The 15,985-nt window shown below is 36.7% G+C and overlaps 1 protein-coding gene across 1 annotated transcript in view; it reads left to right on the forward strand.

Annotated features, from left to right (window-relative positions):
- Khdrbs2 (KH RNA binding domain containing, signal transduction associated 2) overlaps positions 1-15,985 on the forward strand; it is a 461,510-nt gene that overhangs the window by 67,781 nt on the left and 377,744 nt on the right. Inside the window, exon 2 of the mRNA XM_051153015.1 lies at positions 13,192-13,319. Within this exon, the coding sequence (XP_051008972.1) occupies positions 13,192-13,319 (128 nt within the window). The remainder of the gene's footprint in view (positions 1-13,191; positions 13,320-15,985) is intronic.

Raw genomic sequence — 15,985 nt, forward strand, 5'->3', positions numbered from 1 at the left:
GCCTATGGTGGCATTCTTATTCAAATCACCATGTTGTCCCCTGTAACAAAAGATCCTAGAGAGACAAGTTGTGCCTTGTACAACAGTGCATCTCATTCTGTGGAAAACTATGGTCACAGAAATTCCCAAGTTAAAGCCTTTGGGTTCCAAACTTATGATCGCATAGTGTCTGAAGGCACATTCTGAAAATTCCCAAGGGAAGGCACAATGGAAGTTTGGCAGAGTGGGCTGGGGGTACACCTTCCCAGGCATGGGCCACATCAGCATTGTACACACCCCAGGCCAATCAGTCCCAAAGGATGACCTGTGCAGGGACATTGGTAGTGTGGACTAAGTATTCACATGCATGCGGGCATGCACGGCCTTCGAACAGTACTGAATTTAGATGAGATGAGTCCGATCTCAGTATACAGTCTATTAGAGCATTTAACTCACAGGAATTCTAGAAATCTAAGTCCTATTAGACTTGAAATGTAGCTACTAAAATCTATTAATACCAATACTAATTATTAATACCAATATCAATATGGATAATCTTCACATCATGATAAGAGAACTGAATATATCTTATGAGTTTGTTAATGTGTCTTATAACTATGTAACCTATAGGAGAAGAGCTTCTCTGTGCTCTGCTACCACAGACTCTATGGGTGTCAAGACGTGGCTATGCTGCAGTTACAAAGGTTGTTTGATAAAATCAGTGTCTATATTAATGTGAAATAGAATTGAGGCTATATCATAGAAGTGAGGAACTTGGAGTTTATCAATGATACTTGTCCACCAAGAAAGAGGAGTAGACCACATTTTAAAATCTGCAACAAACTTATTTGCCTTGTATCTTAGGATTTTATACACAGGAAACAAAACCTCACCAAGCAGTATTTTCAATTGTTTTGTTAATTTACATTTTAAAATATAGTTTCTTTTTTAACACCTCTCATAGTTTCTTAACTAAAGTGCAATTATATCACTTCTCTTTTCTTTCTACAGCCCTTTCATATCTCCCTCCCTCTAACCTCTTCATGTCCCCTTTCTCTCTATCTAAAACTCATGACCTCTTTTACTTTTATTATTAATATATTATATAAATTCAACCTGCTGAATACAATTAGTTTTACTTGTGGATATGTAATTTTTGGGCTGAGCACTTTGTATTGGATAACTACATAAGAGGCTCATCCTCGAGAGAGACAAATTCTCCCTGTCACAGCACCCTTTACTTAGCTCTACTTCTTTGTTTAAAAGTGAGACTCCATGGGATTTCTTTGCATATCAGTATGCCTATTGGTGGCATTATCATTTGGGTTTTGTTTAAGCAGCCATATTGTTGAGGTATTAAGACGAAAGATTCCCTGTCATTTTCAGGAGAGAGAATCTCAGTAGGCTTCGTGATTTCCCGCCACTTGTAATCTTTCTTTCCCCTCTTCCACAAGGTTTCCTAAATCTTAGGTGCAGTAGCCCTGATGGGGATGCATTCAAGGGAGCTGGGCACCCTGTGACCTGTTATCTCTGCATCATGACCAGTTGTGGGTTTATAACATGGTCTCTGGTTGCTTCTTTAATGAGGACTATGCTTATCTGTAGGTATCAGGATACATTTTCGAGAGCAGTTAGGAATTAAGTGGGTCTATAAAAATGGTGGTAGTAGTTTCTCTCTTACGATTCATGACCTCACTAATGCTGCACAGCTGTGTAGGATCCTAGTCCCAGGCACAGTTTCCAACCTGTTGAAAAGCCCATAAGTCCATTGCTTTTAAGGGTTTGGTGTCCTGTACTTGTGTTTGGCCTGAGATGCCTGGAGGTGGAGGCAGGAAGATCATTTTGGGACCATGAGATTAAGGATAATAGAAAGTAATTTCTAATGCGTAATCATGTTCTTCTTTTCTCCATGTAGTCAGGTGAAATTGGTTTGATTTATCTCAGTCCAGCTTTATCCAAAACCTGCACCAGCCTTTTCTGTTCTTTTCTGACAAATCCTAGTGAGGATGGAAGCCTACTTAGTGTTCTTAATTGAACTAGCCACAGTGGATGTATTATTAAACATGTCATTCATTCACTGAGGATTTACTGAGCGCTGCATTCCCGAGGGCTTTTGATTCATTCCTTAGCTTAGAAAGATTTGACAAGCGCAGTGACTATTTCCAGTGTTGCTTTCCATTCTCTCAGAATGAGAAAATGTATTAAGTTGTGTTTTATAATAAATGTATTATTTTTCTAAGCGAGAAGTTTTTTTCTTAATGACTATGGAAATTTTCATTTAAGCATTGTTTCCCGTTTGAATCTGTGTTCCTCGGATTTTAGTTGATTTGGAAGAAAAATCTAATGTGTTTTTTTTCCTTCTAAAAGATTTGTGAGGTAACATAAGAAAGATTTATTATTGAGAGAATGCAATAGTCAAAATGTAAATGCTACAGAAAGTCCTGAAAACTCAACACACAAATGCTAGAACTGAAGAATGGATTCATCAAGCTGGTAGGATGTAGAGTCATATGCTATAGGTTTCATTTCTATGCATCAATAACATGGTGGCTAAAAACAAAACTTTACAAATAATTTTGACAGCTGCATCAGATGCTGCTCTCCATCTTAGAAAAGGCTGCAGAAAGACACAGCCAGTCAGCCGGGCATGGTGGCGCACGCCTTTAATCTCAGCCCTCAGGAGGCAGAGGCAGGCGAATCACTGTGAGTTCGAGGCCAGCCTGGTCTACAAAGCGAGTCCAGGATGACCAAGGCTACACAGAGAAACCCTGTCTCGAAAACCAAAAAAACAAAACAAAACAAAACAAAACAAAACAAAAAAAACCACACACACAGCCAGTCAGGAAATAGAAAGAACCCTGGCAGCCAATAAGCTTAGAGCTACAGGACGCAGTAGGAATACCATACAGATTAACCGCAGAAAAGAGAATCATAGCCCATAGTCACAGTTTGGTAAAGTACTGTTCAGATAGTGCGATAGTAGACCCAATGCAATACCTCGTGAGACCCCATTTTGTTTTGCATGAGTTGAAGAAATCCTGTGTACATTCGCATGGAATCCATGAGGCCTAAACTGCCTAAGCAGCTGTGACAAAGATGAGCAGATGTGGAGCATCCACAGTTCCTGACTTCAAAACATAGGGCAAAGCTCTAGTAATCAAGGCAGGATGCTGTTAACATTTAATCTCAATTTATATTTTAAGATTTTTTTGTTATTATTAATTTCAATTAATTACTCTTTAGATCATAATATAATTAGAGTATAACATAATTCTATCATTTCTCTCTCTTCCCTTTCCTTCCTCCAAAATCATCCCATATAGTGCGCTACTAGCTTGCTTTCCACTTCATGACCTCTTTTTTCATTAATTGCTGTTGTATGCGAGTGTGCATATATATATATATATATATGTTCCTAAATACACTAATATGACTTTTTCAGTCTATGTAATATTACTTACATGCACATTTCCTGGGCTGGCTATTTGGTATTGGATAACTGGTCAGCGTTTCCTTCCCAGGGGCATACTATTTCTCCTGCTCCCAGCATTCTTTAGTTGTCTATATACTTGGGGTAGGGTCCAGGCCTCTTAGGCTTTTCCCTGTTTGTTTTCTCTGACTTTTAATTGTATAGACACACATTAAAACCATACATGTTACTTGGGTGATGTGTATCTTCATTCCCGCATACTTGATCCAGCGTTTAAATGAGGGGGACATGTCTGTATTTTCAAATTTTTCCATCACTTATATTGAGAAGTTTCATTTCCTTTCTCTGGCTTTCTGGATTATCATTCCATCACTATTTCTATGACTGCCTCTCTGTGCAGTAGCACAGCAGAACTTCTCTTTGTAAGTGAAATGTGTGGCCCTTCGCATAACTCTCTCTGCCCCCTTGGCTCCTTTCTCTCCCTTGTCCCTGACACCCACTGTTCTACTCTGTACTTTCTTTGGGAATGACTGTTTTATGTTCCCCACATGAGTGGAGAATGTGCAGTAGTCATCTTTTTGTACCTGCTCTAACTTACTCAACACAACTTCCAGTCTCATCCATGGTATCGCATGTGACAGAATTTTTATTTTTTATGGCTTAATTGTACCCCACAGTGTGTTTATGCTGACTTCCTTTATTCATTTAAAGCTATTTGTTTTATTTAGCTCCTGCTGGTGATGCTGCAGTGAACACTGTAGTCCAGAAGGCTCTGTCTCAGAATGATTTTATTTTCCTAGGAATTATTGTATCATGTAGTCATGTGGTTTAATTTATTGAATCATCTTTCTGTTTACTAGGATGGCTGAATTAAATTAAGTTACATTTTCATACCCTGCATAAGATTCTCTTTTACCCAAATCCTTGGCATCTCTCTGATATATAAAACAATTGGAGCAAATAGCAGCGCACAATTGGATATCCACAACAAGAAAACAGAGTTTATTTATCAACTTATTTACTTTTTGTATTGAATGGTGTGAGAGAAAACTCTCTTGTTACAGCAGTCCCAACAGATGGAACCAAAGACTGAAATGTAAGAACTGAAATTAAAGGAGCGAGGAGCATCTCCCTGTGACCACAGGCTAGGTGATAGTTCACTTGGTATGGCGTAACAGATATGCACCAAAAGAAATATATATGTATGTATATACTTATATATGTTATAGTTACACTTAGTCACAATTAAAATTTTTAGGCTGAAAAGGATGCCAGTGATACAATAAACTATAATCCTATAAAATATCTCCTAATTGTTCATGGAATAAAGAATTTCTTTCAGAGTCTAAAGAAATTTCATGATTCAGTAACACGGTAATACTTAATACAGTTGTTTGTGAACAATTGGTCTGAGCATGTTTCTTTTGTCACTTGCAACTGTGCCATGTGCCATTAATGGATGATTATGAAGCAGGCAGTAAAAGTTCATGCCTTAATAATAGTGATGGCATAATAGAAGTTGTAAAAATTGTTTTTTTTCCTGATGAATGATGACATACTTTAGAAAATTTAGGGACGTTTATTTTTAAGCCAAAGGAATACTTAATGTAATTAGGCTTTGGAACATCTTGAAGGTAAGTTAATACAAATTCATGCACATCTGGTTGCAACTCTCTATAAATTTTAGTTTAAATGATGAATAAATGATATTTTATATAATTATCACAGTTAAGCTCAGAAAAATAGTCTTTTATTTTATGCAAACCAAGAAAACCAGAGTGCCTGCTTGTGAGGATTGATTTATTTTTATTACTATCATGTGTTTAAATATATTCTTGGCAACAGATTTTATTTTTCATAAAGCATGTAATATTTTCTACCTGTGCTCCAAAAATAAGCAGAAGTTGACGTTTTGTGATAAAATGACAAGTAACAGTAATGAAGATAGGTGTTTCCCACTTAACATTGTTAATTCATTTTTATTTTGTTGTTTTTATTTTCTTGGTATTTATAAGAAAGCATGTCTTGTACCATAGGCATGTCTCAAATTCCCTCTGTCACCAGAAATGACCCTGAACCCCTTTCTTTCTGTATCTGCTTTGGCTTACAAATGTATATCAGCATGCTTGGCTTAGGAACTCCTTTTTAATATTAAATATTTTTGAGTAAAATATGTCCTTTTTAAAATACTGGGTGACCTTTTAATTACAAACCTTCAAGTGCTCTCCTAAAATAAAAATGATTACACATAAGCATTAATATATCACCAAGGAGATCATATCAAGGGTTTTGTTTAATTCATCACTTTCTGATTATTAAATAATATGCTTGCTGGCCAGATCATTTTGAGTGTGCAGGACCTTATAATCATTCCCTTCTTTGCACTTGCTAATACATGTGTGTTATGAAAATTCATCCAGATTGTAAAAACGAGGTTTTGTGGGAATACAGTTATGCCCATGCTAATCAAAATCGAAAGACCACCACTTTAAACACTAAATTTGCAAACTTTTTGCAATGAACACTAAGGATGCTATGCTAGAAGACCTTGTTCAGAGAGACAAGATGTTTAGTAGGCTTGATTGTGAGTTTATTCCCGAAGTCACACACTTTGTTTTTTCATGCTGGGAAAAGAAAAAATAATAAATGTGATGTGGCTCCCAGCTTCATACAAACCCAGTGTAATGAGGGAAAACACTCATACACACATATACACTTCAAAGCAATGTATTGACAAAACAAAGGGATGAATAAGACCCACAGCGGGGAAAGCCCTGTGATGTGTTTAAAGTGGGCTGGCAGAGGCCAGAGACTGGTCAGGCGTCCTCTTTATTCACTTCCCACAGGTTATTGTTGAGGCAGCATGTCTCATTAAATAGTTAAGTCACCATTTTCACTAGACTGGCAGGCCAGTAAGCCCTCAGTTTTCCTCCCCTTCCCCCAGTGCTGGGTTTACCCTTGTATGCCAACACCCCCAGCATTTCTGTGACTGGGGGATAAAAATACAGGCCCTTATGTTTGTTCAGCAGGTATGTTACTTCCATGGCACCCTATTCAATTTTATGAAATTTAATGAACGAATTCTTGGTATATTTTTCAGAACTACTGAGGTCTGTTTAAGAACATCCTAGCCTAAGCTAACAACAGGAATCCAAATAGCGTTTTTCTCTAACATTTTTTCTCCCTTTTCTTCCCTCCGACAATTTCAGAGTTACAGATTTTACATTGAGATCTCGCACCCATTTTTAGTTAACGTGTTTATAGGCTTAAGGTAGGTTTTCAGTCACTTACATGTTATATCCAATCGTCCGTGAACTATTGTTTAGGGAGACTTTTTTTTATTTAAAGTTTTTTGTTGTTGTCATTATTAAAAGTTAGAGCTGTAACTGTGTGCTCTCATACTTAGGTCCTTTGTTCTATTCTGCATATCTGTTTTTATTCCTTTAAATTTTTAAAAATCTATTATAATTTATTCAGATTACATCCCAATATTTCCTCTCCCTTGTGTCTTCCTTTTCGCACCCTCCTTCCACCCTATTCCCCTCCCCTAAATCTGTGATAGAAGGGGACCTCCTTCTCTGCCACATAACCACAGAGTATCAGGTATCACACCCATAGTTACTTCCCCTTCTTCTGTGTGCCCCAGCAGGGCATCCACACCAAAGGGAAGTGATCAATCGGGGGCACCAGAGTTCATGTCAGAGGCAGACCTTGCTCTCCTCACAACCTTGGAGAATGAGCTGTCCATTGGCTAGATCTGAACAGGGAGTTTAGGTTTACTGTATGCCTTGTCCTTGTTGGTGCAACAGTTTGTGCTGTCCCCATACCCCGCCCCCAGGTCCAGATCCCCCAGCCTCAATGGTCTCCTTGTGGTGCTCCTGAACCTGCTGGGTCCTTCCATCCCACCAATCTTCCATACCACTCTCAGCGCTCCACCCAGAGTCCAGCAGCAACTCCCAGCATCTGTCCCAATCCCCTGCTGGGTGGAGTATTTCAGAGGACATCTGTGTTGGGCTAATACCCACTTATAACTGAGTATATATCACAATATATCATGCGTGTCTCTCTGGGTCTGGGTTACCTCACTCAGGATGATCATTTCTACTTCCATCCATTTGCCTGCAAATTTCAAGATCTCTATCTTTTTAATAGATGAATATTATTGCATTATTTAAATGTACCACAGTTTCTTTATCCATTCTTCAGTTGAGGGGCATCTAGGTGGTTTCCAGATTATGGCACAATTATGTTCATAGGAGCCTTATTCATAATAGCCTATGTTCATAGCAGCCTTATTCATAGCAGCCTGCTTTTGTTTCTATGTTGGTTTTGTTACTATGGGTCTGTCATACAACCTGAGATTAGATATTGTGTTGCTTCCTGCATTATTCTTTTTGCTGAGTTTTGAGATATCTGTGTTTTAAGATTCTCGGTACTTCTTTCTTTCAGCTTTTTTTTTTTTTTTTTTTTTTTTTTAACAGTTTCTCATTATACAACCATCAATGTTAATATTGCTTTTGGATTTAAAAATAATCATTTTGTCCTGGGATTGTGAGCCTATCTTCAAAGTATAGTCCCCAAGTCCCACCATTTTTATTCTTTTTCCACAGAGAAAAGGAGTTGTTACTGGTCACTGGAGCATTCATACTTTGTTTGATATAATGGGCCCAACATATTTTCTAAATTCAAATAGCAAATATTGAATTTTAATCCTGCTCACAATTCTACTGTTGAGTGTGTAATTCAAAATAAGTATTCACACACCTCTTTTATCCCAGGATGTACTCTGTGCTTGCCTGTGTATGGGAGGAATTGTTTCATGTATTGACAACCTACTGCTAGCTCTGTCAACAGAGAACGCATATCATTTTCATGAAACATTAATGAGTCATGTAAACTTTAACTACTAAGCATCCTAAGAATACTTGAGTTCTAAAATGCTCAATTAACAGATAAAATACATTTTAAAAGAAACTAATGTGGACATAAAACGGGAGCATCTGCCACTATCTATTTCTATAAGATGGTTTCCAACAATGCCTAGAGAACAGTGAATGAAATTTGAGAAGTTCTATTACGCAAATTTAACGAAAAGACAACTAATGTGCATTTGTAACCTCAGATATTAGACATATTCTTACTAAAATATAAAAAAAGATTAAAACAGAACTAAAGATTTTATAAAATGCAATAAAGCCTGAGGAACATCACAATTGAAAATTATATAGCTGTGTATAAAATAAAGTAATAAAATAATCAGAAGTGAAAATTCTTTTTGTATTACCTTCTTCTATAGCCTTCCTCTGATACCAACCAATCAGTAAGTGGATGGAGATGGGACAAAGGAAGCCTCCTTTGCGTTTCCATGTAATTCAGGTTCTGTCGTGCTAGCATTAGAAATTCTTAAATGGATATGTTCATTAATAAATAAATTAAAGGAGAAGAGAAAACGCATAAAATTTTGGTATTTTAAGATTTAACAAAATTTCCTTTAATATATTTAAATAACATACCTCTTAATGTACTGATCAGATTTAAATAGGTGCTTATGTGGAAATGTAAAGTGATTTGATTACTCTACGCAGTCCTTTGGAATCAGTGCCCCTTTGAAATTTTATGAGTACCTGTATTCTCTAAATATCATAGAACGCATGCCTTAATAGCATAATAAGATAAAAATTTATTTTAACTTGTTCCTGGTGGTGCAGCCTGTGTACTAAGCTCTCTGAGAGGCTGAGGCTAGGCCTTCTTATGCTTAGGCCCACTGTAATACAGAGTGAGTTCAGGATACTGTGGGAATCTTAAGGATCGTTCTTTAAAAATAAAAGCGAGTAAACAAGAAAGGGATGGAGATACACCTTAGTGGTAGAGCATTTGCCTAGCACCATGCAATAGGCCCTAAGTTCAAACCACAGTGCCAAGTTTCAGATAATTATTTTAAGTCTATGAGATATATGAAAGTAAATGCCATATATGTTATTTCATACACAGACACACACACACACACACACACACCAATAGGTAACATGAAAACAAAAAATGGGAAAAGGGACACAGTAGTTTGAATTCTCTAGTTTTGAGACTAGGCAAGGTTTAGTTATACTATTTTGTGGCACTTCACTTGACACATAATTATTGAGCTATTGCTCACGCAGATATGTCAAAGAATAAAAGATGACTGTGTGAATCTGTCAAGAGGCCAAAAGAAATAGCAAGCGTTTCAAAGGGAAATTATAGAAATGAACAGAAAGAGCAGTGGAAATGGGATTTCATTTATCTCGACTTCTTGATAGGAATGGTATTAGAATTAATCATAGAATGATCAAATTGTAAGTGTCTTTAAAAAAAGCCTAGCTTGGAGTTTTTTGGAAGGCAAAGGATGTCAGACAAATTCAGTTTCTTTTTGTACCAGAGTGACAAAGAAGCTATTCCTGTAAGAGACCGGGGGGAGAGAGAGCTGCTGTGTGGCTCATGTTACAGTTCTCTCCGCAGTGTAGGAAGTAAAATACTGGGAGATGCAAGTACCAAGGGCAGTGATCAGAAGTCCGTTGTCACTGAGTAAGTAAGCTACAACATTTGCTTGTAGTAGCCAGAGTTCTGGTTGTAAAGGGGTGTAAGGTAGGGAAAAATCAGAAGAACTTGGGGTTTATAAAGCAGTCAGTTTAAAGTGACCCCCTCAATATACTTAATATATTTGATTCTGACGTGTGACAGTAGAAACCTGCTGCCACCGTGCTAAATAGTGCCAGCATATATATAACTTATTTTTAAATAGTTCTGTTCAGTAAGATCCTTGGCTTAAGTGAAGTTTTTGTCTAAAACTAATGAAGTCAATACCGTATTGAAACTATTCCACATACCTTTCATCCAGGCAGTGTCTGGGTAATCGAGGTAAAACTATAAAAAGATTGCTGAAGTTGCACACAGGCAAGCTGGAAATCAACAGATCTGTGACTGGACTGTGTTGTTAATTTTTGTGTAAGCTTTTGGAGATAGCTTTTATAAATATGAAAATTAAAAAAGAGTGATAATCAATATAGTATTAATTTGAGACCTTCGTATGATCGGTATAGTATTTATTTTATACCTTTGAGAGTAGCCAGCTGTTAAACATGATTGTTTTAAAACTGCTTGCGAATTAAAAAGGATCCCAGTGCTCATCTTTTCTTCCCACACAAAACTATGAGTTTCGGTGCATCTGTAACAAAATAAGAAACATTTCCCATTCATAACTGCACCGTTTGGTGCTCGGGGACAGTAAAATTGGCAAAGGACAAGACAATAATGATTTACAGATGATATCGTAATAATAACTGCTAAGATTAGTGAGAGCAGCGTTTCTATATCTCTAATACATCTCTTTCTCCAGATCAGTTGTGTAGAATGACTGGCTCCAGCTCCCACGCCCCCTTCTCCTCAGCATCTCAGTTCTGCCCTATTAGTCCAGCTCAGCATCACTTCTCAGCGCAATGAATGTAAACTAGTGAGCTTCCTGTGGGGTATGCCCATAACCTCACACTGAGAGGCTTAGTCTGTAGGATCATGAGTTCCAGACCAAGGGGAATTAAACAATGACTTGAAGGCCATGATTATAATGTAGATGGATAGATAGATAGATAGATAGATAGATAGATAGATAGATAGATAGATAGATAGATGATAGATAGGTAGATAGATAGATAGATAGATAGATAGATAGATAAGAAGCAAAACTTTAAATGATTTTCCTTTCGTTTGTCCTATGCTGTGACCGTTTTTGCATATTATTTTTATAAAGGAAAAGTTAATGTGGGTGCCTTCCTCCTTCCTCCTCAAGACTGTCCAAAGGCTTCTAATTACCATCACAAAAAGATACCAGAAATCTCTCCTGTCCTACAGGACCTTCAGTTACCCACCCTGCATCTTCCTACCAAACTCTTTTCTGTGTTCTCTGTTCTTCAGCCACCGAAATTGCTATTCACTCAGCTGCCAGTCTTTCTGGTCTGTCTCCTCTTGGCTTGCTCTTCTTACCATTCAGGACCTGAGTTGACATGACAGTAACAAATCAAAAGCACAAGCTATATCCTGACTCTTCTCCTATTTACATGTTTAGTAGCTTGGTGGGATATGTTTTCTCTTCTCACTAACAGAAGCATGTAAGCTCTGATTGTTTTCCTCACTAGAATACATAGTCTCCGAAACCAGGCCTCTTTCTGTTTTCAATTTAATCTCTGGTAGACATAGTAGATATTCATATTTTAATGAAAATATTAAAATGTAAGATGAATAAATAGTATAATTATATTTTGAATAGCAACTTTGTACAATTCTTTTTTTATATTTTATTAATTTATTCATATTACATCTCAATGGTTATCCCATCCCTTGTATCCTCCCATTCCTCCCTCTCTCCCATTTTCCCCTTACTCCCTTCCCCTATGACTGTGACTGAGGGGGACCTCTTCCCCCTGTATATACTCATAGGGTATCAAGTCTCTTCTTGGTAGCCTGCTATCCTTCCTCTGAGTGCCACCAGGTCTCCTCATCCAGGAGATGTGGTCAAATATGGGGGCACTAGAGTTCGTCTGAAAGTCAAACCCCATTCTCCACTTAACTGTGGAGAATGTCCTGTCCCTTGAGTAGATCTGGGTAGGGGTTCGAAGTTTACTGCATGTATTGTCCTGGGCTGGTGCTATAGTTTGAGCAGGACCCCTGTTCTTCTTGTAGGTTTCTAGGACCCTCTGGATCCTTCTATTTCCCCATTCTCCCATGCTTCTCTCACGTAGAGTCCCAATAGGATGTCTTCCCCTCTGTCCCACTTTCCTGATAAGTGAAGACATTCATGGGACATGCCTCTTGGGCTAGTGTCCAGATATAAGTGAGTATATTCCATTTGACTCTTTCTGCTTCTGGGTTAACTCATTCCTTATGATCATTTCTAGCTCAATCCATTTGTCCACAAATTTCGGGAATTCCTTGTTTTTAATAGCTGAGTAGTATTCCATCGTGTAAATGTACCGCAGTTTCTTTATCCATTCTTCTACTGAGGGACACTTAGGCTGTTTCCATGTTCTGGCTATTATGAATAAGGCTGCTATGAACATGGTTGAGCAAATATTCTTGTTGTGTGCTGGAGCGTCTTCTGGGTATATTCCAAGGAGTGGAGTAGCTGGGTCTTGAGGAAGCCCTATTCCCAATTTTCTGATATAGCACCAGATAGATTTCCAAATTGGCTGTACTAGTTTGCATTCCCACCAGCAATGAAGGAGTGGAACATTCATAATGGGAAAAATAATGATCTTTCTCAACATTTACTAATTACAATCTTATATTTGGTATAATCCTTTTAAGTTTGATATGAAGGTTGTTTACAATATAATAAACATTTATTTTTGCTGTATATTAGAAAACTGGATAATTACTATTTTCAAATACTTTCTTTTCTTAGTAATAATTCTAAGTAAAATAAAAATTATAAACTTAGAATATGCTTTGCTCCAGCCCCTGGTCCAAGTTAAGCTGTTTGTTGACATGTTTAAAATATTCAAAGGATATATTCTTTGTATTTCATTTGAAGATTCATAGGTAGCTAAATGCATTTTTTTTTTGTTCACAGCAATTGCAGTCGTGTTTCATTATCGTCTTTTAGTTGCTGTTGGCAGAGATTGCCTTTTTGCAAGCTGAAGATTCAGTCTTTGTCAAAATTTCTGTCAAAATTCTAATTTTATGTGGAGTAGTAGGAACAGTCATCATATTATGGTGGCTTATTTTTCATGTGTTTTTATTTTGTGATTCTTTTTCAGAAATTGAGAAATTTCAAGGTTCAGATGGAAAAAAGGAAGACGAGGAAAAGAAATATCTCGATGTCATCAGCAACAAAAACATAAAGCTTTCCGAAAGAGTATTGATTCCTGTTAAACAATACCCAAAGGTACTGCATGCAGTGTGTATTTTGTTCTCAGTGGGTTGGGACAGAAACCATGAAGTCTTGGTGCTTTCTTTGTTACCTCATATGAGCTAAACATGTAAGGCTTTGCTGTATGACCTGATGCAAATACATGGTGCTGATATGGGAAGGAAAACTGTAAGTACAGTGACAAGTGTTCCCAGCTGAAGGCCAGTGCATTTTTATTTTGGATAGGGAAAGAATAACTCCATGTTTTAATCGTTTACTTAGTGTAGCCAGCATTTGCCACTTTGTGGGTTCCTTTTTCTCCCTTCCAACATCCTCTACCCTTATTAACCCCCTTAACATTAGATTGGAGAGAAAAAAGGATAGAGGGAAAAGGGGGAGACCTTATGGTTAGATTACTTCCTGCCGATTAGGGACGTCGAGTTCCTTGGAGTAGGTTTGGTCTTCGCCGTCAGGATATCTAACTTCCTCTTGTTGCTTTGCACATGGCTACTTGACAAACCGCAAGCAACAGTATGCAGCCATTAGCCAGCCACCAACAGCAGCCCACCTCTCAGGGCCCTAGCATTCATGTATCCTCTAAAATGTTCATGGACACTATCTACATCTGGCCAAGCACACCCCTGCTGGAGCATGAGACAAATCATAGTCATCTTCTGTGAAGCAGCCTGTTATCCCCACACCTGGGATTAAAACAAAAACATATTCCCATAACATTTCTGCATTAAAATAAAAAAAAGAAACCAAATTAAAAAATAATCACTACAATTCAGCATGGCAATGACTCACCAATTTTTCAAACTACGCATACCACATTATTATGTTTTCTTTGGGGATATATATACATATATATGTGTATTTGTATATTTACATATATATGCATATAAGTGTATTCATATACATATATGTTTTTATTTTTGGATTAATAGAAAATAAAATATTTGCTAATCACTGGGGAATTGCCATATTCAGAAAACAAAAACAATATATTACTGGTCTCATGGTTTTTACCTTCTTTTCTTCTATAGTCAATTTAAAAGCTAATTATTGTATTGTTTTCTATTTAATACATCTCTAAGTACGTTTGTACCCATAGGTGATTGATTATAATATAATATAATATTCACTGACATGGTTTAATGGGCAATGTTACTACATGTCCATGGATAAAAACGGTTTCTATTTTTGCAAATAAATAAAAAAAAATATAAAAATATACCAAATAAATCAAACCGAGAATAGACTTTCTAGTGAGTGAATCTGAAGCAAGGACCATGTAATTATCTTAATAAATAAAGATTACAGAAATGAATGGTGTCATTTACTGATTGTCTTTTACTGTGATAAACTGTAGTAAATATAATTAAGTCAAATGCTTTGCTTACAATCACCTAGAATATGGAAAAACTATTATATTCACAAGCTATAAAATTTAACTTTCAGATGATATTTTTAAGGATTGAGTAAGTTTTGATTTTATTTCACTAAACCAGACTTAATCTGTTATAAGAAATGCATAGTCTGTAGCAATACGTTTTTCTCATAAATGTTATTTGACTTTTGTGAATATCAATTTGGGCTGTCGTATGAAAGTGCATGAAGGGTTTTGTTGCATAGCAATCAATTATGAGAGCAATGCAGCAGACTATTAGGAAGGAATTAACAGTTGTATTAACCAATTACATTTTCAAATAGAAGGTTCTATCCTCAGTATACAAGTAAATATGGCATGACCTGAAACAGTTCTTTGCTATAACCCTTGGCAGTCTGGGATTGTGAAAGTATGCCAGTGAAAAGATTCTATGTGGCCTCAGACCAAATGTCATTGGCAACAGAGACGGCATTCAATGACCTGAACTCTTTTATAGTTTGTATATTGTTTAATGCTGAATGTTAAGAGTTAGTAATTGACTCATAATGACAACCATTAAAACAGGGGTGTTATGTAGCATCAATTTTTTTTTTCTGTGCAGTATAATTTTGTAGTTATTTTGAAGATGTTCAAACTACTAAAGTTTGGAAATTATTTTTATTTAGATGTTTGGGGATCAGAATGCTTAAGCTAGGGCTAATGTTGGAATGTCACAGAATGTGTGCCATTTATGTTACAGATTCCAGAAAACTCGAATTTTTTTTTTTTGAAAAAAAATCTTTGTTACTTCGGGAGATTTTTAGTACATATTTTGTTTCCTTTTTTTGAACAGTTAATTTTTTTATTTGATTGATCACACCCAAGTATATGTGCTACTCATGTTAAATGTGGAAGAATTTGAATGCTGGTAACACTAATGATGCTAGTATATAGTCTTTTGACAACTCCTGCTTCAGAAAACTCCCACAACTCTAATTGCTGAATAGCCTGCTAATCCTTTAAATATTTTCAGCCAGTGCCTATTCCATTTATTGATCCACCGGAAGAAAACTCTGGAGCCCTTTATCGAAAGAGAAAATACTCTGAAAAATGCTAACTAACTCTGTGCTGTTTAGTCACCTATCAGTGGTAACCTATTTGGTTTTTATAATACACCAATAAAATTGTATTTCCAAAACATAGCCGGTCTCATCATTTTCTATAATCTTTTCAAAGCTCACTACTTTCCTTACAAAGTATCGATTCTCTCTGAGTATATATTGGCACTTCTCAAAGAATATCAGAAAAAGTTCCATTTTGATCATTGGACTTC

This window comes from Acomys russatus, chromosome 11, assembly GCF_903995435.1.
Source record: "Acomys russatus chromosome 11, mAcoRus1.1, whole genome shotgun sequence".
Classification (NCBI taxonomy): Eukaryota; Metazoa; Chordata; class Mammalia; order Rodentia; family Muridae; genus Acomys; species Acomys russatus.